This window comes from Diabrotica undecimpunctata, chromosome 9 (genome assembly GCF_040954645.1).
Source record: "Diabrotica undecimpunctata isolate CICGRU chromosome 9, icDiaUnde3, whole genome shotgun sequence".
Taxonomy (NCBI): Eukaryota; Metazoa; Arthropoda; class Insecta; order Coleoptera; family Chrysomelidae; genus Diabrotica; species Diabrotica undecimpunctata.
The window spans coordinates 116,216,508-116,241,247 of NC_092811.1; the positions used below are offsets into that span (position 1 = coordinate 116,216,508).

Consider the following 24,740-nt stretch of genomic DNA (forward strand, 5'->3'; position numbering starts at 1 on the left):
AGATAATGTAGTTTTTGAAATCAGGGATAGACTGAGACAAACTTTGGCGCTGCACTAAGATCAGGATTTGCTGGTAGGATGACGTTATCACCAGCTCCATTGTAAATTTCAAATCTGTAGGAGTATTCGTATCAATCTCATAGGACAAATAAATATACACACATTTATATGGGTTATTAGGCATGTATTGGCATAAACTTGATTTCATGTTAAACAAATCTGTTAATACATTTTATGATATCTAATGAAAAGTATACTTACTTCGTTCATATACAGTATGATGTAAATGTATGGAATAAATTCATAATTTCAGAAACAGACAACTTTAAAAAAAAAATCTTAAAACACGTCAATTTTAACTATTGAATGAACATCAACTGATATATATGTGTTGGACATTACGTCATCAGTGTCGGCGTAATGACGCAATTGACGATTTTTTTAAATACAAACCGAGGTCACGCGACAGCTCATTTGAAAGGTCTCCTTATTGCCTTTCCAATGATATAATCATTTGAATACTTATTTCTACAGGGTTAACCAAAACTGTTGGTTTATTAATACAATTAACTTACAATAAATGTTTACTTAAATACAATTAAATTACAACAAATGTTCAAATTGGCGACCTTCAGCAATAATACAATATGTAAGAACTCTTCTACATTATTCTGTCGATTTTGATACACTCTGCTCTTTAAATATCCCCACAAAAAAAGTCTAAGGAGTTAAATCTGGAGACCTTGGTGATCATTCGATGGGACCCCTTATACCTATCCACCTACCTGGGAAAACGTTATTAAGGTAATTTCGTACCTCAACGCCGTAGTGTGGGAGAGCCCCATCATGTTGGTACCACAAATCATTTCTATTTGGAAATAGCTGATTCAGCTGTGGCAACAAATAATCCTGAAGAAATTCTAGATAACTAGAAGCAGTTAAGCTTTCCTTAAAACAACATGGCCCTACAATTTGATTGTTTATAATGCCGGCCCAAACATTTACCTTCTCGGGATATTGTGTCCTATACTCTTCCATCCAATGTGTATTTTCACTTGCCGAGTATCGATATGTCTGGCGATTTACGTGGCCGTTCAGCTTAAAAGACGCTTCATCAGAAAAAAGTACCTTTTGTATGAAACCCTGATCTCTGTTACATTTTTACATAACGGTTTCGCAGAATTCAATTCTTCTATCAAAGTAATCTAATAGCTCCTGGATCAGATGTACTTTGTATGGATGCCACTTCTCCTATTTTATCACTCTTACAACAGTTGATTGGTGGACATTATTATCTAATGCGACCTGCCTAGAACTGGTATGGGGATTTTCTTGAAACGTCAGTACAACGTCCAGTTTCTTGGGTTCGGATATTGATTTTCTACCACTTCTGGGAAGATCTTTAACACGGACCGTTTCTCTAATTTTTTTTTTCAATTTTACTTACTGTTGATTGAGTAATTATTTCGCGATTGGGGTATTTAGCATTAAATAAATTACGAACTTCTACTTGATATCACTCACTCACTCTATCTCCATAACCAATCATGATTAAAATCTGGATTCGTTCTGTTTCTGTTAGTTTCAGTTTTGTAAGTACTGTTATTAATGCTTAAGAGTAAAAATTTGACGTCTATTATTTGACAACAGACTCACAGATCATTGACAAATAAAGACGAGTCAATGACAATATTAATTTAAATATTTTTGAAAAACAACTTGGAATACTTACTACAATAATTAATTTCAGATTATAATGTAGCATTGTTTGTTATCAATGTATTTTTTTTCGGAACTAGCTAAAAACACTATTTTGTTTTATTCCCAGTGGAGTTTCTTAGTATATTTTAGTTCAGTGAATGAATATTTATTGTAATTCCATGTTAAATAACAAAGTTCATAATTTTGGTCAACCCCGTAGAAATAAATATTCAAGTGATTATAATACATCGTTGCAAAGACGATAAGGATACCTTTCAAATGAGCTGTCGCGTGACTTCGATTTGTATTTAAAAAAATCGTCGATTACGTCATTACGCCGATACCGATGACGTAATGTCCAACACATATATATCAGTTGATGGTCATTCAAAAATTAACATTGACGTGTTTTAAGATTCACAGAGAGAGAGAATTCACAGTTGAAATATGTAAATTTAAAGCTGCAACTACACGCTAAAACAATAATGTTTATTTTAAGCACCTACATAAACATACAAAAAAATACATTACACACTTCCCTAACAGCAGTCAACGGTAGAATGGGATCGTTATTATCACGTTCCTGTTCAAATTTTTTTTTTTTTTTTGCTTAGACTTATCGTCATACAGCCAGACACAAAAGGACTAAGACAGTCATCATTATAATTTTTACATTACATTTAATTTTAATTTACATGTTATACAAATGGTTTAAGACAAAGGTAACAAGATTAACTAAATAATTTTTAGAGAATTATAATGATAATTTGCTGTCTTTTAAAAATTTAATTAAGGAGTTGTAAATATCTACAGAGCCAAGTGATAATAAATATAGTATATTCCAAGGAGCTGCTATTTTATATTTTAATAAATCATTTATAAGTTTGGATGAGTAGACTCACCACTAAACTCACTTTAGAACAACCAAAAAATATATGATCTAAATCACTTTCCTCTCCACAATGCTCACATTTGTCATCATCCAACACCTTTATTTTAAATAAGTGCTTTGGATAACATGCGTGTCCGAAACGTATTCTAATAATGGAGGTTATGTGCCTCCTGGAAGCTCTAAAAGACTTGTACCAAGGAAATTTGGGAATATCTGGCTGAATTATCGAGTATCTATTTTGGTTCACAAAAGAGTATTCCTTCCACTGGTAGCTCCACTCTCGAAGTAATGTTAACTTGCAAGAAACAATACTGTCAGAAAGCGTTACTTTATGTAGAATACCAGTATCGGTTAAAATGCTTTCTTTGGCTAATAAGTCGACATATTCATTATGTTCAAATCCTGCATGTGCTTTAATCCAGAGAAAATGTACATTGATTCCTTTAGTTAAAAGAGTTTGAATAATATGTTTAATTCTATAAATGTATGGGCAGTCTTGTAAGTTAGGTGGTCCATATTTACCAATGGATTTTAACACTGCTAAGGAGTCCGACAAAATTAGAATATGGGCAAACTCAACTTCAGCTACATATAATAAAGCTTCATATATTGCAATAGCCTCTGCTGTATAAATCGAAGTTTCCGGGTTCAGTTTGAATTTCTTTTCTATATGTTCCGATGGTATAAAAAAAGCGCATCCGGTTCCATCTGGAGATTTAGACGCATCTGTATATAGAGCTATTGCCTCTTTGTATTTGCTTGTTATAGATAGAACAATATTTTTATTTAAATATATATTTTCACTATAATTTGGTACAATAATATCTGTATGTAAAAAGAAAGAAGAGTAATTTTTGAATATGTAGTTCGTTCTATCTATATTTTTTAAAAGTGCTATATTTTGATTATACGCTTCGCAAAGTAAGGGAGATTTCTTTTTTTGCCAATATTTATTTGTCAGGTCATGGCAATTCAAAGTGACTATCTTTTCGTATAGAGATGAGTTCAGTAAGTATACTTTCATTAAATATTTTTTGGACAAAAACCTTCGTCTTATATTTAAAGGAGGTTCTAAGGCTTCCAAATATAAAGCTTGTACTGGAGTGGATCTCATGGCTCCTAAACATATTCGTAAGGCTGAGTTCTGTAAAACGTTGATTTTATTTAGTAGTACATTACTTGCTAATAAATCAAAGAAGCTACCATCTCTTTACAACGACTATTTAACTTCTGATGTGACATTTTGGAATTAAATCACACTCATTTTGTTCTAAAAAGAACAGAGTCTAATTAATAGTAAATAATAAAAACAAATCTGAACTGTCAACAACGCAACTGCCAAATAAGTGTTACCAATTTATGCCAAAATGTCGTTCGATTGCAGTTAAAGTGTGATCCGGACAAGTAGTGTGCTTCATAAAAACGCTTTATAATCGACGTATACAAATTAAATGATAGAAGTTAAGCTTGTCGCTCACTTAGGCTCTGCATCGCGAAGCGAAGCGCGGAAAAACGGGTTGTTATGAATTTTCTTCATGTAGTTAAATATACCCACGCGTATCTGTCCGGTGCAACGCGCGGTTGAAGAGAAGGGACACGGATCGCAACCGTAGAATCCTAGGTGAAGAAATTCTGTTCAGTGCAGACAAGTGATGCCACTCCTCACGATTTATCGTGAAATCACACGAATTGAAGACAAATCTAACGATCCTACGATTTTTAACATTTTTAGGCTGTTATAAATCTCAAGATGAATAATGGGTACCTAATAAAAGGTTAACGAGAAAATCAGCATTTTTTAAGTGCTCTTAGATTGTCACCTTGAAATATTCATAAATCGACTGTATTTTTTTATAAAAGTGCTTGCACTCATCCAATTAATATACACAAAATAATATAAACAAAGCTTAAAAGATTCTTTAGTGCTTTGAAAGTGTAAATATCGGTCCATAAACAACTGAAGTTTATATATATTTTATCATCTTTAATAAATATCAAGAATAGACGGAATTTTGTATTATAGTTAAAGGATCAACAAACCTAAATGATTTAAGTGTGTATTTGAGATAAGAAACAGTTTCATATAACATTGACTTATAGTTCATCTTCAATAACTTTGAAATCCTACAAGTGCCGTTAAAATGTTAAATCCTCAGAAAACAAAATTAGATTTATGTATATAATATATTATATAGGTACTTAATGCTCTTGGGTAAAATAGGTTGATAATTTTCATTGAAGTTTAAACTAAAAAGAATGTTTATAATCATTGCTCAATATTGAATTGATAAATCCTTAGCTTGCATGTTATATAAGTATGTAGGTAGGTAATTTCCTAAAATTATATCTGATACTGACGGTTCCCCTAAAATATGCCCTTTTCTAGTACACTAATTTTTAAATATGTACTTATATAATATTATGTAATATATAACAATATACCTAACGTATTTAAAATAGTTTTGTATAATTATATATCATTTACTTTATCATTTACTTTACTACTTTAACCAAACAGCAAAAGTCAGAGTAGGTAAAGAACTTTCGGAGGAAGTAGAGATAAAAAGAGGCGTAAGGCAAGGTTGCATACTCTTCCCCGTTATTGTTCAATCTATATTCGGAAGAAATAATTAAAAAATCACTCGAAAATGTAACAATTGGAATAAAAGTCAACGGCAGACCCATCAACAATATCAGATATGCCGATGATATTATACTAATTGCAGAAAATATACAAGATCTACAGACACTTTTAGATAATGTAGTAAATGCTAGTGAGGAAAGCGGACTAACGCTTAATGCTAATAAAACAAAATTTATGACAATTTCCAAAACACAACAAGACATTTTAAACATAAGAGGGGTTCCAATAGAAAAAGTAAAAAAATACAGATATCTTGGTACAATTATTAATGAAAATAACGAGTATACAGAAGAACTAAAAACGAGAATTGGACAAGCTAGAGCAACATTTAATAAGATGAGAAAAGTATTATGCAGTAGAGACCTTAGTTTGCAACTCAAAATAAGAATATTACGTTCATATGTGTTTTCGGTGCTGCTGTATGGGGTGGAGGCCTGGACCTTAAAGAAAGAGGTGAGCGATCGACTTAAAGCATTCGAGATGTGGACCTACCGAAGAATATTAAAAATAAGTTGGGTAGACCGAATAACAAATGTTGAGGTCCTCAGAAATATGACAAAGGAAATGAAAATCATGAATACGATTAAGATAAGAAAGTTACAATATCTCGGCCACGTTATGAGAGGGGATAAATATGTGTTGCTACAAACCATAATGCAGGGAAAACGAAGTATTGGAAGAAGACGCATCTCCTGGCTCAACAATGAGCCAGGAGCCTCAGCAATGAGAAAGTGGTATAATGGCAGTTCCGTCGACTTGTTCAGAGCTGCAATCTCAAAAGTGAAAATTGCTGTGATGATTACCAACCTCCTTAGAGGAGACGGTACCTAAAGAAGAAGGAGAATATATCATTTAAAAACTCCCATTTCCTTCAAAATTCAACTGTAGCGAAATCTCACGATTTCTTACGATTTATTTCTTCCGATCTCACGATTTCTCTTTGACTTTATGTGGCATTACCGGGTGCTCTTTGTATTGCACTAGTGAGCGGAGGTCTACGGAAGTTATGCGGAAACTTTTCTGAATTTAGTTTGTCATCGACGACTTTCGACGGATCTCGTACTGAAAAAACGTAACCACTTTCACTAATATCGGTAATGTTCAGTTGGTATTTGTATTTACACTTGTAAGTACTGATCTGCATTGACGAGAGTATGGATGACGAAACATTTATTTTTATTGTTCAAAATTAAAAGAAGTGTATGATGTTTCGGATCAGAACTACCACAGGTAGTAGCTTCTTCTTCAGCTACTGCACATGCAATAACAAAGTCTTCCTCCGAACTGCTACTCCATCTCATTACTTCAAAAGGTATCGCACAACACGTGGCTACACACCTACTGTAACGCCAAAGTACAACTGCCTTCGATTCCAAACAGAACAACGTACTGTACCTCCTTCTATGCGCTTAAGTGAGCGACAAACGATATGGTGTAATTCTGTAAGTTAACATTAATAGAAATCTTCAAATATTATTTCTACTCCTAAGAAGGAACATATTTATGACTTAAATATGTTGTGTTTGTATCATGTGACATCACGTACTACGAGGCATGTTTTTTAAGTAAGTACCGTTTTGCGATTCCGCCGCCGCAGCGCTACCGTCGGCGTTCCGCACATGAGCGCTGGTTACCTACATATCTTGTCTACGCACTGACGCCATTACAGTCTGATTCTTCATTGTATACTTGTTTACTCCAGTGTTTAAGATGCCTCCAACAATCGTGAGTCACGCTGATTGTGAAGTACGGGCTCTTATACGATTTCTTAGTGCTAAAGGCGTAAAACCGATCGATATTTATCGTGAGATCGTTGAAGTTTACGGACAAAACATTCTGAGTGATGGAATGGTAAAGAAATGGGTGAGAGCATTTAAAGATGGCCGCACAAATGTGCATGATGAAGAACGGAGTGGGCGTCCTTCGGTCGTTAATGAAAATTTGGTGCAGAAAGTGGACGAAAAGGTGAGAGAAAACAGACGCTTTACAATTGCATCATTGTCCGACTGCTTTCCTCAGTATTCTCGTAGTGTTTTATATCGCATTGTTACCTAGAACTTGAATTACCGGAAATTGTGTTTACGTTGGGTTCCAAAAATGTTGACGGATTTGCACAAAACCCAATGTTTAGGCAGTGCATTGACTTTCCTTGAGCGGTACCACAGTGAAGGTGAAGATTTTTTAGACCAAATTGTTACTGGTGACGAAACGTGGGTGGCCTACGTCACACCAGAATCGAAACAACAATCCATGGAATGGCGACATTCATCATCGCCCAAAAGAGTGAAGTTTATGCAAACAATTTCTGCCCGGAAAATCATGTGCACAGTTTTTTGGGACAGAAAAGGAGTATTGCTAGTGGAGTTTCTGCCTCGTAATGAGACAATCAATGCAGCGTCTTATTGTGAGACATTGAAAAATCTGCGTCGTGCAATCCAGAACAAAAGACTTGGCAAGTTGAGTAAGGGTATCGTTTTGCTGCATGACAATGCCCGTCCACATGTGGCTAATCGGACCAAAGATCTCATCAAATCATTTAAATGGAAAACTCTAGATCATCCTCCATACAGCCCTGATCTGGCGTCCAGCGACTACCATTTGTTCCAGCACTTGAAGAAACACCTGGGCGGTCAGCGTCTTCAAGACGATAACGAAGTCAAAACATTTGTGATGCAGTGGTTAACAAGTCAGGCGGCAGAATTTTATCAGAAGAGTATTCAAAAACTGGTGCCACGTTATGACAAGTGCCTCAATATTCACGGAAATTATGTAGAAAAGTAGATTAAGGTACAGGCTTTCATGTAAAAATAAAATTATTGCCATATCTTTGCACGTCTTTTTTTAATTCCAAAACGGTACTTACTTAAAAAACACTCCTCGTATTTTGATTATTAGTAACTCCTTTGTTTCTGTGTCTCTTTCACCTTTTAACTCTATCTCTCTGGTTCTTTCCTTTTTTCACAAATATTTAATAATTTTATTATGTTCTATGTCTTCTTCCACTTGGTGTTGGTATACTGCTTGCATACCTCTTCTAATCATTCGCTTGGTTTTTATTTTTACTTTCTATATTCGTTTGTTTTTTGTTTCTTTTTGTAACTTACCTTCTTTTGTTTTTTCTTTTCTAGCAATTTTTAGGGCTATGCGTGTTACGTATTTTGTTAGTTTTTTTGCCATATCGTTTATTATTCACAACACAATTACAATCAGCAAATAAAAGATATTTCTTTCATTTCATAAAATTTAAATTTGCAAATCTGTATTAGCTTTTTAATGTTTATTTAATGACATTTTTTTTATATTTTATTTAAGAGTTCGAAGTACAGTTCATCGAAGAGTTATGGATCGAGTAGTGACAGATATGAGAGGATTCGGGATTCACCCAATGGCAATTACAGGTCAGACAGTCCGGACTCTCAATCACCCAGGGACCGTGACAGATCTTATCAATCGAAAAACTCCTATCTACAGAAAATTCGTGAAAAGGAGAGAGAAAATAGAGACTATAAGATGTCGAGGGATAAGTATTCAGGTAAGGAACGAGAAAAAATAAAAAGAAATAAAAGTGTCTACAAACGCTCTTCACAAAAGAAAACTGCTAATTCTGTAACTCATATTATGTCTGTTTTGACGTAAATCAAATCCATACGCGGCTCGTTTAGTAGGGATATTAGACATGTTTATTTTTACTTTTTTTTCTTTCAAAATTTCATCATTTTGACACCACACATTTAACAATTTTCAATTTTTTTTTTTCATAAAAAAAAATGATTCTCTTATATGAAGTCGAGTAAAAAATGTAAAAAACGATTTTTACTTTTCATGTTTCAAAGCGTATTTTTCCATTGAGTAACAAATTCATTTATAATTGTGATCCTGAAATGATCACAAAATTTTATTCTAATCGTGAAAGATGTCTATGGAAAATTAAAAAAACAGTAATTGTAATAATGTCAAATTACTGGTATTTCTAAAGGTTATTCCTATTTAAATGGGAATAAGCCGCAATTAAAGGTTAAAGTAAGTTTATTTATTGACGTTTCAATTTCCACTTCGGAAATCGTTCTCAAAATACAAACATTAGTAAATTTACTAATGTTTGTATTAGTCTTCTTACTCTATTATATTCTTGAGTGAGGGTAAAGATAATTGTTGTTCGATACGGGAATAATCATGATTTTCAATAGTAGTGTGGACGTGGTAAGCATAATATCTCAAAAATTTATGCTGGACTCTTTCTATGGTATCAATATTGTCCTGAAAATAGGGTGACTAAATAACTGAACAGTATTCCAAAATAGTTCTAATTAAGCAACAATACACTAGTCTTGTTAAATTAATGGAGAAATACTTGCAATTCCTAGTAACGAAACCAAGAAGTTTAGATGCCAATTCTACTAACTATTAGTGAGCAAATTGTTACCACTGAAGTAAAACCCGCATTGACCAATAAGTTTACGGACTTCCAATCAGAAATGAATGAGAAAATTGAGTTCAATGGATAACGATAGAACAATTGGAATGAGAAACAGCTATTTATGATAAACATCCAACAGGCTGCATGGAACAACACACCCATAATCCAAAGAAAAATACTAGGAAACAATTACCCCAAAGAAATTAGATAGTTGATTCAGGAAAAAAGAAAGGCTCGGAAGGTATGGCAGAGGACTCGAATAACTGAAAATAAAAATAAGCTAAACAGGCTCACACAACAGCTGCAAAGAGAAATCGGTAAAATTAAAAACGAATCAATCAGTCAGTACCTGAGAAAACTAACTGATAATGAATGCACCGACTAGGTACTCCCTCTGGAAGGCAAGATAAATAAGCCAGTTAACACATACCTCGTTTCTAGATTCAACTTGATTCTATTAACATACAATTGACTAGGTAGTACAAAAGAAGTTCAAAAATTAATCAAGAACATCAATACAAAAATCGCCTGGGTTTGATCTGATCAATGGCGATGTACTAAAAAAATACCTAGAAAAGCCATAGTAAAGCTTATTGATGCAAGAGTGATGCTCATACAACTAAAAGCAAGACCAATCGACATCAATATAACTCAAGTGTATGCACCTACAACAGAAGGAACAGAAGAAGAGATAGAAGAACTATACCATAGCATTAATCAAGTCGTGAAAAGGTTAAAAAGCAAGACTCAATAATTGTCATGGGTGACTTCAACGCCAAAGTTGGGGCCAGCAAAACCTCATCTGCAGTTGGACCATTTGGTCTAGGAAACCGCAACGATCGGGGAGATACTTTGGAGATTTTTGCGGAAGCAAATCAATTAGTAATAATGAACACCTGGTTTAAGCTACACCCAAGGACACTGTACTCCTGGAAATCTCCACAGGATTCTGTGGGAAGGATTGTAAGAAATCAAATTGATTACATGCTAGCAAATAAGAGGTATAGGAACAGCTGTACATCTGTCAAAACGTACCCGGGGGCAGACATAAATTCTGATCATGTACCAGTTGTGGTAATTTCAAAGTCAGAGTGAAGAAGGTTACTAGTTAGTCGATGAAGAAGTATGATGTTAGAAAGCTGAAAGATCCCAATGTTCGACTGAAGGTGAGTGAAAACCTCAATACAAAGGTGCTAAAATGCAAAAATGCAGGAACTATAGAGGAAAGTCTAACCACCATACAAGAAACAGTGAGAGAAATAAAAGAACAACACCTGAAGAAAGATACAGAGAAACGGAAATCGTGGATGACCGATGAGATACTTGATGGATCAGAGAAAAAAAAAAACAAAGAAAATCTCCAAGAATATAAGAGAATACATACCATCGACAGAAGAAAAATAAGAGAAGCCAAAGAGAAACAAAAAACAGAACAATGTCAAGAAATAGAGGAGTATCAGAGTCGATATGATAACTTCAATGTTCATCGAAAGGTGAAGGAAATAGCTGGAAAGTTCCGAAAACGCAACAGCGGAAAAATAACAGATGATGAAGGCAATCTTGCCATAACCAAAGAAGATAAAAAGAAAGTATGGGAAGAATATACTTGGAGAAACTTTTCCATGACTTTAGAACAATACAAGAGCCCACCATTGAAGAAAGTTCAGGTCCCAAAATCCTACCAGAAGAAATAACGGCAGCTGTCAGACAAATGAAAGATGGGAAGGCACCGGGACTTGATGAAATTCCTGCAGAACTATTGAAGCTATTAGATGCAGAACAAATAAAAATAATAACTGAAATATTTAATGAAATATACAAGGCAGGAAAAATACCAGTAGTGGTTCAAATCGGAGTACATTGCCCAAAAAAACAGGAACAAAAGTTTGTGAAGATTATAGGACTTATGAGCCATCTGCTCAAGCTGTTTTTAAAAGTTATCCACAAAAGAATTTACCGGAAATGCGAGGAACAACATGCGTTATGAACGCCATTGGTACGAGGAAAGCTTTATTTATCGTGCAGGTATTGTTTCAGAAATGTAGAGATGTCAGCTGTAATGTTTTTGCATGTTTAATTGACTACAAGAAGGCTTTCGATAGAGTCAGGCATGAACAAATGGTAGAAGTTCTGAAGAAGACAGGGATTGTCGGAAAAGACTTAAAAATAATAGCTAACCTGCATTGGAATCAATCAGCGGTGCTCCGAATAGATAGAGAATATACAGATCAGGTCAAAATCTTAAGGGGAGTGAGACAGGGGTGCATACTTTCACCACTGATATTCAATCTGTACTCAGAGCACATTTTTGAAGAGGCTCTAAAAGATATTGATGAAGGTATCTCAATAAATGGAGTAAAGCTCAACCTGCGGTATGCAGATGATACAGTAGTGATTTCCAATACCATAGTCGCTGAACGCGACTGCTTTGTTTGGTGAGGCTTTATTGTTTCTAGAAATTTCCGCCACTACACTTGAAACATACTCTAGGTAGGTACTTTCAACTTTCCATCCAAAACAAAGTATTGATTTACAAACAGATATTGAAACCGGTATGAACCTATGGCCTAAAATTAAGGGGCTGTACCAAAAAAAGCAATTATAGAAATTTAGAAACGCTCCAGAACCGAATACTAGGGAATATTGTAGGTGCTCCTTGGTATTTTCGGAATGACGATTTACGTAGAGAAAGTCGAATCTATTCCAATTGAAATTAAGAAAGTCGCCAGGAGACATGAAGAGAGGCTCCATAAGCATCCCAATCATTTCAGCTTTTTGTAATCAACACCAGATGCGAAGGTTCAAGAGGACTAAACCGTTCGAGCTTGTGTAATGTGTGAAGTTGTTCAAGGCTTAGTTAGTGTTGTGCATTGTAGCCACAACAAAGAAGTGGGCATTTCATGTCAAAAAAGCTAGGATGGACCAGGTGACATCTAGTTTACAAACAATCTTGGGAAAATTAGGTTAAGGAAAAAATGCCGATTAATATTGTAGGCTAGGTGTATTCTTATTGAAATTAAATGTGTGGGACGGTACGTTTTTAAATTCATGATTTTGAAAAATGGGCTAAAAACCGATAATTTGAAGCTCTATATATAACTTAGAAGCAATTGATTTCTGAGTCTTGGGGCTGTCGTCGCACCATGAGTGGACCTATGAAATTATCCACTCTGTTGTACGCTTTGCTTAGGGGCTTCGTGTGTAATGTACTAACTATCTCTAAGCATTTATCCACTTTAACTTCTGTTGGTATTTTTACCAAGTCTTGATAAAGACTTGGTATATACTTGCTTATATGTATAATATCGTGGACTATTGTTGAAATAAAACAACTTTTTGAAGTAAAGACTAGCTACAGAGTCCAAAATTCGCAGTAGCAATGGAACAGAGTCCCGACCGGTGACCCCCTAGAGCGTACTATGCTCTAGGTGAGGCCGTGGTCTAACGAACGACTGATCTCAATTCAACTCGAAGATTGTGCAATTATTTATTAATCTCCAAGTCGAGGTAGGCGGGGTGATGCGCATCAAGTGCGTGCTATTGGTCGACAGACTAGGGCACTTGATGACAAGCTGTAGAGAACTTTTGATTAGCACGACCAAAGCTACCTATCTGCAAAGTTTCAGCCAATTTAACTGATACCACTTTTACATAAAAAAGTGCCAGGGTCCTATATGAATAGTGGTTTTTAATATTAAATGCCCAATCGTTTAAATTATCAGGATTAAACAAAATACTAACGGATTTATTGGATGATATTAATTTAAATATTCGCAAATAGTTTTCCCATGATGGTTATCCGGCCCATTATTGTAGGATTTTTCGTAGTTTTTTAGATAAAAATTACCGTGAGCGATGAATCGGAAGAGGCGATCCGTTTTCTTGGCCAGCAAAGTCTCCTGATTTAAATCCGGGGCTATACCTATATTATTCGTTTATTCACAACCAATAGAAACATGCGATCAGCTTTGGAGACGAATTCAGGGTGCCTGCATCAAATTTAGTAGCAATCTGGGAATTTTTGCAACAACTCGCGATTTTTACATACGCGAATAATTTTGTGTATGGGAACGGATGACCGTCATGTGGAGCATTTGTTGTAGATTTAGTTTTGTGTTTGATACTTTCAGTTGCCATTTTGGTGTATTTTTTTATTTTGTTTATTTTCCGTGGGCGCTTGTCACAATTAGAAATGAATTTGTTAGTCAATGAAACGTGTGCATTGATACATGACAGCATAATTTTTTTTTATAAAAAAAATTGAAATTTGTTAATCTTTATGTCAAATGATGAAATTTTGAAAGACAAAATAGTTATGAATAAAAATATCCCGTAGCCATTCCCATAAATAAATATACAGAATGCTTACTTAAAAGACAAATGTTTTGAAGATTTTTGTATTAAACCGATGTTAGGACGCCATTATTAAACAACTCTAGCTTCCTTAATAGGCATTTTTCGACAAGATGATTTACGTCAAATTGACATAAAATGAGTTTCAGAATTTGTAGTTTTCTTTTGGAAGACTGTTTTTGGACACCCTGTATATGCGTCTTCGTCTAATTTGAACAAGGACTTATGAGATCTTGGATAACTTGGATAAAAAAATAATTTAAAGTTCAATTTTCATCTGCAAAATGCAACTAGTTAATTGAATGAATGTTTCGATTTACAGATAGTGCCAGGTCACCAAAGGACAAGCGTAGTAGAGATTCTGAACACAGAATGGGATCTGATAGAAATGATGAAAAAGGTATCTTGCATCCGATAAAGACTTCTCAATTATCGTCAAGGGATAGAAAACCGATGCATAATAATTGTGTAGATAAGGTAAATATCCTCATATTTTCCGAATTTTGACTAATAATATTACTATTTTATTGACTTTAACTCACAAAAAATAAATATGTCGATCATATTGGTTATTTAGTTTTGCAAGTTCTGTACAGATAACTACTACAATACTTTTTATTTTTTTTTTGTAATGTTTGCATTGTACTATCATGTAATCAGAATACAAAGAAATCTTTTAATTGCCATACTGATACAAAATTTAATTTTCAGAGAGATGACAGAGACAGAATAGTAAGAGTAGGGGATTGGTCCGAACATGTCAGTTCATCTGGTAAGAAGTATTATTATAATTGCAAAACAGAAGTATCCCAATGGGAGAAACCAAGAGAATGGATAGAAAGAGAACGAGATCGTGATCGATTTAGGAATAGGGATCGAGATAGAGATTCAGATAGGAGTTACAGCAGTTGTAGCCGTTCAAATTTGAGTAAGGACTTGACATATTTTTTGTTTTTTATATTTACAGTAGGTATACATACGATGTTTTTTCTCTTAAAGGTTTAAATCGTCTACATTGTTCTATCTACAGGAAAACGATGTACTAATTCTGCAACTTTTGAAGTTAATCTACATTTTTTGGATTCATTCATACATTAAGTTTTGCAGACGATCAAGTAGTGATTGCACAAGACCAAGACGACCTCAGCTACATGATGAAGAAACTACAAGAAGAATATACCAAGGCTGGCCTAGATATTAACCTCGCGAAAACAGAGTACCTATCTACAAGTGAAGAAGACATAGAAGATCTACAGATTGATGACAACGTAACAATCAAAGGAAAGGATAAATTCAAATACCTGGGGTTTATAATCACGAAAAAGGCAACAACAGAGGAAGAAATTACACAAAGATTAGGACAAACAAGAACAGCAATCCGACAACTTAACTCAGTATGGTGGGATAGACACCTAAATATGAAGACAAAAACGCAGATTTATAAAACATTAGTGCGAAGTATTATGACATATGGGGCTGAAAATTGGATCATAAACAAGAAAACCAGCAGTAAGATAGTAGCAACAGAGATGGAATGCCTGCGAAGATGCTGCAGAGTAACAAGAATGGATAGGAGAAGTAGTGACGAAATAAAGCAAAGAACATCAATAGAAACAGACATACTAACATATATAGAACAAAAAAGACTAAAGTGGTATGGACATGTAAGAAGAACGAGCGACAGCAGATGGATAAAGAAAATAACCGAATGGAGCCCCATAGGAAGGAGGAAAAGAGGACGACCCCGAAAATCCTGGAGAAACGAAGTAGACGACGCCATGAGTAAGAGAGGACTAAACGATGGAGAATGGAACAACAGAGAGAGATGGAAACGGTTGAGCGAGGGAAGGCAGTGAATACTGTAGAATCCCTAAATATATATATATATATATATATATATATATATGGATTCAACATATGCTGAACAGTGTAGTAGTCTTGAGTCTCGAAGAAAGCGTTGTGTAATTCATGGATGAACATTTTTAAATTTATCACCACTCTTTCTACATAAAAGTTTCTTCAATTTTAGTTTAAACTGCTTCTTCTGCTGATTGAAAATGGAATGTCTCTGGGTTACCTCCATTCTTGTTGAGAACATCCCTCAGTCGTTCTTGAAAGATCTTCTTGAACCCGTTGCAGTCTTCATTCTGTTCTTCTAGTTGTTCACGTAACTGTTTTAGTGACAGTTCTATGAGCCGCATCTTTGTTCAGGCACACACTTACTTTCCAAATGTTCTTTCTTACTAACAATCACTACCGAACTACGCGGATGTTCCCGAAGTACAATACTTTTCAAAAGTTCAAACGCTTAACCTCGCTTGTATCGAGAAGATTTTAGTTATATGCGTCATCTTTCTAAGGGTTGTGACATGGGATACATCGGAGATACGCTATTTGGTCCCCCTGACCCCTACCCCTGTTATTCTCACACAATCTGACAGAGGAACATCTATAGTTGCGACATTATGATCCGTGAATCTTGTTAGAGATCTGCACCTACCTATTTTCCTTCCGGTATTTACCGGTTTACGTTGATTTAAATTATTTATATATATTTTTACTGCAGGACATGAGAAACATTCCAACTCACGGGCGGCTAACAGCAGTAGCAGCACGAGCACTAAAGAACACAGTCGTGAAAGTGCAACTGTCAGTCGACATTGGAGTAGTAGCAGCAGCCGAGATGACGGGGACACATCCTCTAAGGATTCTTCTCGATTGTCTCAGAAACATACCGAAGATAATGTTCAGACCACCCAAGATATGGATATATCGCCGGGAGACAGTACGCCCACATCAGAAATTTCATATTCAACTAGTACATCTCAACAGGTAAATTCTTCTTATATTATTCTAGCATTATTATTACAATCTGCTAATAGAAATGAATTAGTAAATATTTTTGTCATTTTACTTCTAAAATATTCATCCTGGTCTCTTCTCTTGCGTTTCGTTTTTTCATCTGTATCTATTTCGCTTCCCGTTCCTTTGTCACTTCTATTCATTTTTCTATATTATTTAAACTTTTTTATTACAATAACAATTATTATTTATTATTTTAATTTAATTCAATTCTAATCTTAACTTTAATCCAATTTATTTTAAGGCCGGATCTGGATTTTTGTAATAAAATAATGTGGCTTTTATTTTGATATTTAATTTCTTGTCGGCATCAATTAGTCTCTTATCTGCCAAAAAACAAAAAAAAAACGCGTAGGAATGCTTAAGCGGGTCGACCCCTCGGACTTAAAACATTTGCCAAAACCATTTTTTTAATCTTTCACACAATTATTCATTTACTCAAAACTTGTTAAAATTATTAAAATAGTTCTATCTTACTTGTCTGATGTTATTTCCTTTATTCACTACTTTAACACTTATTTTTGAACTCTGTTGAATTTTCTAACTTGTAATTCCCCAATTATTTGAAGTTTATTACGAAGCGAACTGTCTCCCTATAAAAACATATGTAACAATATTAGTAAATCCTCCCAATAGGTATTTTGAAATTGAAATAGACAACAAATTAAAGTTCAACTACCACACATGTATAAAAAGAAAAATTATAACTAGAGCAAAACACTTTAGGAGCTTTACATACAAAAATGGGGGAATTATGATTGAAACTGCTGCCAACATTTATAAAATGATTTGCAGACCCATGGTGGAATATGGTTCTACAATTTCTATAGTTGTATAGTAGTTCTATAATTGTAAAGGTCTTGCTAAAAATAATATAAAAGGGATGAAACAATCTGCCTTAGACAAATTAATAGAATGTGTCATCCTGATAACCCACTTCATAATCCATTAAATACAACACTTTACAATAAAACTGGAATCGAACCTATAAATGAGAGACTGAATAATTTGTTTAAATCTTTCTCAATAATCTGTTATATTTTATTGTTTGGATCAATTTATTTTGGTGGTTGTTAATTTTAAAAAATATGAACTTAGGATAATGAAATTGAAATGTTCTTCATCCAATGTTTCTGTTGTTTTCATACAAAAAACAAATTACTAGTGAATTGACTATATTTTTTGTGTTGTTCCAGGCACCAGACCAAACAAATACAATAGGGCCAGTACTGTTAGCAAATGCCCTACCGAAACTTATCTCCCATCCGATCCATATACCATCTAATCCAATAGTGAGGACGGAGTTATCACCGCAAAACACGCCAGTTCCATCAACTGTAACAATCTCAAATACCCCAGGACCACCAGTAAGTCTAACAATGACTACATCCTTACCGAGGATGGTATCCCAAAGTACGCCGACTTCTGAAAATTCTGAGAAAGGAGTACTTCAGAGACCTCCAATTATGACAACTACCGTTGCAAACATCGGGGACAGTGCAGTGCTTACTACTCTAAGTGTGGACACTAATCATTCGGGAAGTGTTGTTGAGGGGCCACCTACGCCTACTCACTCTGAAACACCGGATTGTGCAAAGGGTGAGAATTTATATAGCATTGTTAAGTATCTGCTGTGTCCAATTTCAGAAACACGTATTGTATGTTAAATTGTTTACAGCAGGTAGTAATATAATATAGCAGTATTCTTTTAATACACTTGGCCAGGTGAGTATTTACAGATACTTGATCTCTTACAGACTGAAGTAAGTCGAGAAACAAATAATACATATTTGAAATGGCTAATACTGACTGTAACAGAAAAAAAACCTATAATGTTATGTTTGATTATAAATACTATAAATTATCTCTTCAGGACAATTGGCCATAATTCTCTTTTCGATTTCTTCTTGCATATTGCTGGTGTGCTGGTGAATGTCTCTCCCAGATATTAAAATCTTTCTACCTCTATAAATTTGTATATTTTTGCTTTTGCTGTTGATATTATCAGATACTGACCTCGTATGTATTGTATGTCTATTCTATACATATACTTAGTCTTTACTTTATTTATGTATACCTACTTTCATTGTTGCGTTTCCTTCTAGTTTATTTATGCTGCGTTTAATGTCAGTGTGTTGCTAAATTGCCCTACAAGATTTTCAGTAAATGCTTCTTATTTTGAAAGATACATCTTTTTATCGAAGGTTGGATATCAAATGACAAGTTACTACACTTTATTTATGATAGTTCTAGAAAGTTGGACAGAACTTAAGTTTAACCATTTTCTCAAATTTTGAAATCAAAGGTTTGCTTTCTTTCTCTATCTCTTTCACATTTAATTTTATTTTAGTCTATGTTTTTTGCTGAGGTTATCTCTGGTTTTTAGAAGTCTTCTTGTGTCGTGGTGGAAAAATTTTCTGGTCCTGTGCAAGACCACCTCCCTCAGCGGTGTGTACTAGAGCCTTTCTTGGATGGCTACGTTTGAAAGTCTGTCTTGTCATTATGATCCATATATTAACCTGTAGCATGCCGTTTCTGTTCTTAAAAGCTTCTTCCAATTCACAAGGAAACTTGTGAACTGAAACTAAGTTCTGTAGCTGGCTGTATACCATGTATCACAACAAATTTTAAGTAAAAATCCTTTATAAAAGGTATATAAATTAAAAACCCAAACGGGCTATGTCATGAAGACAAAACGTTTTTGGAAACCATGTTCCATCATCAGTGTCTAGGTGTATATGTTTTGAGCCACTAAATATCAGGGTAAAAACCCGTTAAAAGTTATATGTTACAATTTAGTTTACATTATTTGGTATTATATTTAAAGATGTTAAAGTTACCAGTGGATATGATAACATGGAGATGTATGACTCCCTTGGAACATGGTTTCCGAAAACATTTTGTCTTCATGACATAGCCCGTTTGGGTTTTTAATTTATATACCTTTTATAAAGGATTTTTACTTAAAATTTTTTCTTCTTCCAATTGGTCTCTATTGTTAAACTCCATACTGGAACTGCATATAATATTACCATTCTAAGATAAGCCTGGTATAATTGAATCTTCTTGGCCTGCAATAGAGGACTGGTCCTGTAGATGTAGGGTTGAATCAATTTCTTCGCAACTGATGGCTTTTTCTTGACTTCCTATATGTGTTTTGTGAATTTTAATCTTTTGTCAAGATAGACTCCTAGGTACTTGATGACCTCTTCTGATTGGATTCTGTTTCCGGAGATAGGATGAAGTACGGTCTTAATTAAGAATAAATTTGATTGTTACACCAGTCGAATCTTGAATAAAATGGGACCTACAAACTAGGATTGGAAGCCTCGGTCCGTACTGAGATAAGCGCATGGCTCTAAGTGAGACCCTAACGGGAAAATACACAAATACGATATGCAAAGAAACAAGAACTATACAGACAAATATCATTATAACAATAACTTAACCTAAGGGGTCTCTCACAACAGTTGAATCAACGTTCACATCTTGCTTTCAAAAGGGGACATGAATAGAAGCAACCAAGCAAGCAATTAAATTTAACTTAGCCTGAGAGACTTTTACACTCCTTAAAATTACATTCGGGTGTTATAATTTATTGGAGCGAGGTGTATTAATTCGTGTAGGATCAGTCCACCGCGCTCCAATGCTCCAAACCATCCCTTCACCCCTATAGCACTCTGATGCGCGATAGGGGAACACTTATCAGTCAAATGATCTTTATGTGGGAGTCCTGGGAACTCCAACATGGTTTCCTAACCGACCAATGCAGGCCTGCGTGAGGCGCCTTTTCCTGCTATCGTTGATCTACCTTTAAAATGATTATAAGTGGCACCTTTTAAGAGAATTATCAAAGGTGGTTGGAAATAAACAGTTAACGGTTGTTTTGTTCGACGTTGGGTGGCATAAAATAATTTCTTGAGAAATACTTACAAAAAATAAACTAATATGCTGAGTGTTATACAAAATTTAGTAAAACAATAGAAATTTAGACAAAATATGACGTGCCCACTTTATATTATGATTGTAAAGTTTACTGTGACTGCTAAACATTTTTTATATATTTTTCAATGTACATATATGTTATAGTTGTATTTTGTAGGCTGTGATATATAGTTTTAATAGTTTTTAACGATATAATTCTACATTATTTATATCATAGAAAAACGCTAATAATTTAAATGTTTGTAGCTGCAGTAGTACCTGTGAGTAGTCCCCCTGGAAGTTTACAAACACTGCAGGGTGTATCTAGTTCTTTACAAGCCTTACGACCACAAGGGCCCACAATTACACCTTCTTTAGTTAATCATTATAGAGATGATCTAGTTAATCATGTAAGGGGATGGCCGGCCGAGTTGTTAGAAAAACAGGTGAGTTTTTAGCTTGTACTATTTTTATATTCACTGTGAAAATTCGTTTATAAACACTAGAGATGTTTAAAAGATTATTACAAGTATTTTTTATCTCTTTTATCGATATAGTATACACTAGGTCCGCTGGATCTTTGTACATGTCATCATTCGTATTTTAGGAAATAAACCAAAATATGTGAGACAAACAAAAACTAGAATTTCGGACCGATTCTTGTCCACAAAGCAGTGGTGTATTTTTTGACGCACATACAACAATACTTGTTTTTTATGTCTCAGTACAATAGTTTATAAGTCCTTTTTCCTATAATACTAGCCACACCCGAATTCGCTGAAAATACAGACTTTGATCTTCTTGTCCATGCACCATAATCAGCTATTACAGTAATAACAGCTTTGTTATCTTCTGGATCAACTTCACCCCATTCTCGTGCTAGACTTTCTTCTTCTTTTCCAGCAGCTAACATTAATTCCATGGCTGTATTATAAAAATTGTCCATGAGCTTCTCTTCTATTTACTACAAAATATTTGGGTATTACACTGAGCTTATGTAAAGAAGAAAAGAGAATAATTCTGATTGAAATACAAAAAAAATGTACTGAAGCAAATAGTGAAACAATAGTATTGTTATAAAAACAGTTATAAAAATTAAATTAAAAAATTAAATTAAATAATAGGTACTTACCACTGGTCTACATCTCCTGACAAATGGTAAGACGATATCAAGGAAGAACAAAGTGAAGAGTACAACGAAATATCGATGAAGAAGAGGATGTTCTAGGTACCTCCTTTTGTCTAGAGGAGATGAGAGGTGCGATCCACCAAATGAAAGATAATAAAGCGGCTGGCCTAGACGATATACGAACAGAACAAATAAAGCACTTTGGACCAAAAACCCCAGAGTGGCTCGTAAAAATGATAAACTGTTGCGTCCGTACATTCCAAATCCCCAAAATCTGGACGAAAGCTAGAGTGGTGGCCCTCTTAAAACCAGGAAAGGATCCGGCGGATACAAAGAGTTTTAGACCGGTCTCTCTTTTGTGTCACTGAACCGGATCGCTGAATCTGTGGACACTAAAATTATTCCTGAACAAGCAGGGTTTAGACCTGGAAAATGCTGCTGCAGTCTTCTTCTTAATCTCACCCAACATATTGAAGATGAGTTTGAACGGAAAGAAATAACAGGAGTAGCGTTCATAGACCTTACTGCCGCCTATGACACAGTTAACCATCAACGGCTGCTGGTAAAACTACGAAATTACAAAGGATTTCCGACTAATAAGGTTAATGAAATGTCTTCTCCAGAATAGATGCTTCTACGTAACGCTCTAGTCCAAAAACAGTCGGTGGAGGGATCAAAAAAATGACTCCGACAGGGAAGTGTCTTCGCGCCATTGCTATACAACATTTACACCAACGACCAACCCAAAAACCAACAAACAAGACAGTTTATTTACGCGGATGATACAGCTCTGGCAGCTCGGGGAAGTACCTTCAATGAAGTCGAAGTAAAACTGACAGATGCCCTAGATCCTAGAAGACTTAGCACTATACTATGACGAAAACCATCTGAAACCCAATCTAAAAAAACCCAGGTGTGTGCCTTCCACCTTAGAAACAAGCATGCCCGAGGGACACTGGAGGTGGAATGGCGCGGTCAGATGCTGGAACACAATGAGACGCCAAAATACCTCGGCATACGTCTGGATAGAACTCTGTCTTATCGATATCACTGTCAAGATATCAAGAAAAAATTAAGTGCCAGAAATAATATCCCCTTTGGAATAAAACTCGACCTGTTTCAACATTTTTACAAAATCCAGTGAATACTGGCCAACAATATCTACTTAATTTTTTTCCATTTCAAATTCGAATCAGATACCTTTTATTAAATATATTCAATTCTGATTATTTGTTGTTTCGCAGGCTCAAAAGTTGGCAGAAGAAGCGCATATAATGGGCAGTATACAATGTTCCAAGGTTTCAGCCGAACTCAAATCTGCAAGGTCAATAGTTCGACTTACAGAAATTCAAGCAACTTTACAAGAACAGAGGTAATTATCATTTTGTATTCAGTAACTGTAATCAGGTAACTTTTATTGATAATTAAGAGTTTGCAATAATTTTCTCCTTCTTTCTTTGTTTGTATATATAACCTACACTATAAACAAAAAGCAAAAGTGCAGGTCATCATCATGATCAACAGCTATTCTATCCATCGTCGGATTTAAGCCTCCCTTAGGTGTGTCTATTCATTTCTGTTTGTTGTTTTTTGCATCCATTCGTGACCAGCCATTTGCTTGATTTCATCAGTCCATCTGGTTTGAGGTCTGCCTCTATTTGTCTTGTTTGCTCTTGGTCGCCATTCAATAATTCGCTTCGTCGGATAGTTGTATTCCATTCTTACTATGTGTCCTGTCCACTTCCATTTTAACATGGCAATCTTTCGGATTACATCTGTAATTTTTGTTTGTCTTATTATTTCTTCATGAAGAAACAGCAATAGAGAGTGCAGGTACACTATCATAAACCAGATAACCTGTTTGTACTTACTTTACTTTATTGTGTCCGGACATGTCTTTCATAAAATTTCTCGGCCCAGTATCGGGCTACGTCGGTTGGCGAGCCACAAATCTTCGAGGGTACATCGATGAGGACAGTTTCTGCATGTAAGAAGATGTTCCATATTCTGTGTTTCTCCACAGTCACAGTTCACATCATCTTGGTCTATTTTCCACCATTTTGCCATGTTTGATTTTACTGGAGCTACCCCCGTTCTTATCCTATTCATAGTTTTCCACGTTTTAAAGTCTAGGGTCTGGCAGGTCCATTGAACCTGGGGAAGAGGAAAATACTCAGACGGTTCATCCTGCGCTGTTCCAAGGAAGCTTTTTTCTGGATTTTAGTCGCTTTCGTGGTGTTCGAGCTTTGTATAGGGCATGCCGATCATCCACGATCTGTTTAATTTTCTCTATGTTCTCTGCAACGCCTCTGCGTGTTGAGGGTTCTGCAAAACCCGCTGCTTTATATAGATTTGAGAGTGGCGTTGGTTTCATACACCCCGTTACTATCCTGCATGTCTCATTTAGCGTAGTATCAACTTGTTTGGTGTGGGCAGATCTGCCCCAAACGGGGGCACGCATATTCAGCAGTTGAGAAAAACAGTACCTCTGCCGTTGTTCTTAAAACGCCAGGACGTGCACCACATTTACTTCCCGTTAGCTTTCTGAGTATGCTGTTCCTAGTTGTTACTTTCCCTCTCGTCTTTATGCAATGTTGTCTGTAGGTGAGGGACCGGTCCAGAGTTACTCCAAGATATATAGGTTGTTTTGTGTGTTCTAAAGTATTACCATTCCACGCAATTTGGAGTTTTCGCATGGCTTTCTTTGCGTCTTAGAGAATTCTGCAGGTAGTACACTGTCATTGTTTTAAAGGCAGTTACGAGTTTCTCCTCCACTTCTTCAAAACTATTTCCTTGAGCACATATTGCAAGATCGTCA

The 24,740-nt window shown here is 35.2% G+C and overlaps 1 protein-coding gene across 1 annotated transcript in view; it reads left to right on the forward strand.

The window, feature by feature from the left end:
- Positions 1 to 24,740, forward strand: part of wcy (WW domain-containing adapter protein with coiled-coil wacky) — a 56,774-nt gene that overhangs the window by 13,686 nt on the left and 18,348 nt on the right. Inside the window, exons 3-9 of the mRNA XM_072544057.1 lie at positions 8,550 to 8,769; positions 14,330 to 14,484; positions 14,719 to 14,935; positions 16,574 to 16,839; positions 18,066 to 18,468; positions 21,061 to 21,239; positions 23,167 to 23,294. Coding sequence (XP_072400158.1) covers positions 8,550 to 8,769; positions 14,330 to 14,484; positions 14,719 to 14,935; positions 16,574 to 16,839; positions 18,066 to 18,468; positions 21,061 to 21,239; positions 23,167 to 23,294 — 1,568 coding nt within the window. The remainder of the gene's footprint in view (positions 1 to 8,549; positions 8,770 to 14,329; positions 14,485 to 14,718; positions 14,936 to 16,573; positions 16,840 to 18,065; positions 18,469 to 21,060; positions 21,240 to 23,166; positions 23,295 to 24,740) is intronic.